The sequence below is a fragment of the Crocodylus porosus genome, unplaced genomic scaffold (genome assembly GCF_001723895.1).
Source record: "Crocodylus porosus isolate Cpor-Errol unplaced genomic scaffold, CroPor_comp1, whole genome shotgun sequence".
In the NCBI taxonomy this organism is placed as follows: domain Eukaryota; kingdom Metazoa; phylum Chordata; order Crocodylia; family Crocodylidae; genus Crocodylus; species Crocodylus porosus.
The window spans coordinates 7,428,764-7,433,074 of NW_017728949.1; the positions used below are offsets into that span (position 1 = coordinate 7,428,764).

Here is a 4,311-nt window from a genome sequence, read left to right on the forward strand (position 1 = left end):
GGTTAATTCCTGCAGCCAGCCGTTCATATTCATCTCACCCTGCAGATCACATTCTTCTTCAGCAATTTAGATTGTGCCTGTTTTTCCTTTACATTTTTGGAGCTGGGAGCTAAACCATTATGGGCAAAATACTGTTCACTTTACTTGATTTCAGTTTTGTGAGGAAGCTGAGCAGGACTGAATCGTATCATGTTAGGCCTGATCCACAGCCCGTGCAACAATGGAAAGACTTTTATTGACTCCGCTGGGCTTTGGATCATGGTCCAAGAGATCTGGCAGCCTGCTTCCTTCAGGTGCCTTTCAAAGTCCCAGCCTAACTGAGCTACACATGGTATTAACCGGTGAAGAGGAGCATTTGTGCTGCTTAGTAAGAGCTGTCCGTCACACGCCTGAAGGACCCAACCTTGGGAGTCATAGCTCCCCACTCAGTGAATCTCTTGTACTCGCCAGGTCTCAGGAGGTACTGCCGTCCACGGTAGTTTGGCTGCTCATAGAAAATCCAGTATCCTTCCAGAACCCGGCAAGACTGGATATCTCCATACCGAAATGCTTCAGAGAGAGAAGGACAGTCATGCATTAACTCCATCATCCTGCCTCCAAAGTCGGTCTTCTCATAGATCTGGATCTTTCCAGTGCCCCGGTACTATGAAGACAAATATCAACACAAGCACATGGGATGTAAGTAACAGCCTGGTGATACATAAATGAATGCTTACTTTTCCTCAATCAATGGGAAAAGGGGTCTGATGCCACAATGTATAATATTTGTGTCACTCGTAGAGAATCAGGCCCTTTTTCCTTAGAAGGTAAGCTTGGTGTATTTCCAATGATGCCAAAAAGTAAGACTACTATTGCATCGGGATGCAATGAGCCTCATATTCCTTTCATCTCCATTTGGGAATCACTAGGTCAAATCAAAAGGTAAGTAAATGGCACATGGGCTGCAACAGTTGTGGTATGCCAACAAGCTTCCTAAATGTGAATGCCGTCTGGGGGATGGAGTATTAGACAAGTGTATGGGAGAGCTGGGCTCCAGAAATGGCTCTGCCACTGATACCCTGTGTGTCCATGGGTAAGACATCTTAACTTTCTCTGCCTCTGTTTCCTATACAGACTTTGGCCTACCTAGCTCCTCTACTGTGTTTCAATTTGGTGTTTACAAGCAGCTCTAGTGCTCAGAATATTAGATAGTTTGATGTGACCTCTTCAAAATTTGTACAGACTTCCTGGGAGTGGAGGGAGAGGCACAAGCCCAACCCCAGATGGAGAGTTTTACCTTAAAATAATTGATTAACTAATGGCAAAATTTTAAGAAACTGAGGGCTCTAAGCTGGAGATAGATGCTTAAGGGAATTTTCAAGTATGCTTAGCCACCAAAGTTTTCTAGATTTTAATAACAATTCCACTTTCCTCCTGTCTGCTTCTTCAGGTGTCCAGGCTTCATTTGAAATCTGGCTCGTAGACTCACTCTTTTGGGTGTGCGCAGAAGTGACAGTTTTCATCCTATTTGGCCACAGAGAGCAATCTATAGCCATGATCATGAGTGCACAGCTGCAGGCTGCTTCAAATATAGTGGAGCAGGCAAAAAATCTGAAACCTCATAGCATGAGGGCTTAGCTGAAGACTTTTCAAAACATAGCATCTTCTATAACTTCTGCCCTGCCTCCCAGCCTGTAGCTATTTTAAGAATGGGAGGGAGGAAAGGGAACAGAGAGAGTTCAGTCTGGGGTCTTTTCAGCCCCCACTGGAGGAAGAGGCGGTTGTACTGGAGGTGGGGTGGGGTGCTTCCAATACACCCATCGCACCCTCCGGCCGCACTGAGGAAGCCCTAAAACAAGCTCTCTTTGTTCCCTTTCCCTCCTTCCATTCTGAAAACAGCAGCGAGGAGGGACCTTTGCTAGGAGAAACCAGCTGCAGGCTGGCAGCCGGCAGCTAGATTCCCTCCCCCCTGAAGCCAACAGTGAATTTCTGTTTGGTCCTGGGGAACATTTTAACTCAGAACGCTTCCTGCAAAGTGTGCTCAGTTCCCGCAGGGAGCTACATTTCTATCTGCACCATTTGTGTCCTCCATTTTGTGTTTGTCTCTCAGTTGAAACCATATCTGTTTAGGCAAGAACTGTGTGCAACAGCTAGCCTGCATTTGGCTAAAGTCTCTGACAATATTTCATACAAGTCAGGGCCAACCACGGCAAAACTAGTAAACTTACACATGGGATTTGGATGCAGGACCTGATGGAGTCATTGATTCCCATCCATTGTTGGTAGTCTGAGTAGCTTCCCCTCTTCAGAAAGTACTGATGGCCTAAGTAGTTGCTGCACTTGTAGATCATCCAGCAGCCACTTTCCACCCTGATGGAGTTGCAGCGGCTTAGGTGAGAATGCATATCGGGCTGATCCGAGGTAACCTCATGGGAGCGGCCCTCAAAATTTCGGCCCTCGTAGAAAATGATCTGAATAAAAATGAAAGGTAAAACTAGTCACATTAGAAAGTCTTGTCTTTAAACATTGGCTCTAGCCTTCTTGTTCACAGAAGGTCTGATCCACAACCTCTGAAAAGGCTTTCACCATCTTTGCTGGATACATGTTTTCTATTTGGGTATATCACTAATGAAATCTGGCTTTTTCAGCAGTGGATGAGTGTTTGAGATATTTGTAGACTTTCCTGCTTGGGATTCTGTAATAGTGATGTTTGCCAAGGCTGTCAGTCTGTGAGGTGGAACCTGGGTGCTACACTTTGGGAGTCCTAGAAGACTGGAGCCACTTTGATATGCTGGTAATTTTACGTTGGCTAGCAAAGAAACAGTCCATAAGGGCTGCTGTAAGTTGTATCTCATGAACAAACAGTTTTGCACTCCAAGGTTGCTCCTCATCACATAATGCTGGAAGCTGCTGCCACTCTTGATGCCTGCTTTTCTGTGGGGTTTGTATACAAAAAAAGCTGTGTTGGGTGATATCTGCCTCAAACTGCTCCAGGGTTTTCAGGGCTCTTTTAAATTGCTACAACTGCATGCAGTGATCAGTCCATGATCCAGGAGGGAGCATTTCTACTATATGTAGGCCCTATGATCATGTAACCGAACTGCAAAGCTTCCATTGATGGGCAGAACCAGAGTGGTAGTCCCAACCTAAGTAAAACCTTTTTAAACACTAGTCACACTGAACAATAGAATAGCAGCAGCACCAGTTGCAAAGCTCTGGTTGCATGCAGCATGAGGACTTTTCATCTTTTATATGTTAAAAAAGACACAATAGGTAGAATTTTCAGATTCATCAGCATGCTGCAATTTTCCAGTAATCAAATAACAGCAGCTAATAATACCTTAACTTTAAGGCATATGTAAATTTGGACTTTTTGAAAAATCACTGACAATATTAAGCAGAGTAAACATAAAAAAGATAATGAAAGCTGTTTTACATATAAAATGTACTTGACAATATACACTCATTTGTTTCTTACCTTTGCCATTTTAGCTGTTGTTCAGGTGCAAGACCTTAATGCTCTGCAAGGATGGAGTACCCTTTTTATAGGAAACACAGTGCTGGATCCACATGAATTGAACAAGAGACCGTTTTGCTCAGTAAGGCAAATTAACAGTTCTTTTTCCTCCACGTCATCAACATTATTCTTTGTAAACTATTGTTGATGTCTTTTGTTTATTGGGTGTCAACTCTATTGTTACTGTCCAAAACTAAGGATCAGGGCAAAAAGGTCATTCACAATATTGTCATTACATCACCAAGGGTCTCGTGTTCACGGGAAAATGCTGGTATTGTTGCTAGGGGATTGTTCCAGACATTTTGTGTTAATTTCTCATTATTCCCTGATTCCACTAGACAAAGCCCTTAAAGCTCTCTTGACATCTAGAGTACACCTGAGCTGCATGAAGGGACTTTAAATGGGTGTAAAAATATGAAAATAAATTCCTATGATGTGCTGAGGTGATTTCGTTTGGGGGATAAAGGATATGCTAGCTCTTAGCTCAGCTTTGCCCTTATAAATTGTGTGGTGCTGATATTGTACTCAGAAAGGGAGAGATCCTCCCATAATGTACAGATGTCAAGCAGGTAAGCAGAGAGAAGCCTTCCAGTGTCTAAATGACATTGGACGTTGGGTGTTCTGCTTGTTTGGCTGCCCTGTGGATACGGCTGCCCCTTGGAAGTGTACATTCTGGGCCTTTAGGTATCCCAGATTTCATTGCCCTCTGCTCTTCACAAACACATGCACACTTGCAATCAGTTGCTTTAGTATGCAGCCAGAACTCTACTCCCGTTTTTTCCTTTGTTTGGCACTCTTTCAATAAAAGCTACCTT

General features: G+C 43.7%; 1 protein-coding gene across 1 annotated transcript; it reads right to left on the bottom strand.

The window, feature by feature from the left end:
- Nucleotides 1–364: 364 nt before the first annotated feature.
- On the bottom strand, nt 365–3,466 carry LOC109322457 (gamma-crystallin M2-like). The gene is made up of 3 exons (XM_019553513.1): nt 3,458–3,466; nt 2,208–2,450; nt 365–643 (listed from the first exon to the last, which is right to left on the bottom strand). Exons 1-3 carry the CDS (start codon nt 3,464–3,466, stop codon nt 365–367), a joined length of 531 nt encoding a protein of 176 aa, XP_019409058.1.
- Between the last annotated feature and the right edge of the window lie 845 nt (nt 3,467–4,311).

What these genes read in the sequence shown, in the direction of transcription:
- LOC109322457 (XM_019553513.1), bottom strand. An exon ending in CCTGCATCCAAATCCCATGT is followed by an intron (nt 644 to 2,207) that starts GTAAGTTTACTA and finishes TTGTCTTCATAG; the next exon opens with TACCGGGGCACTGGAAAGAT.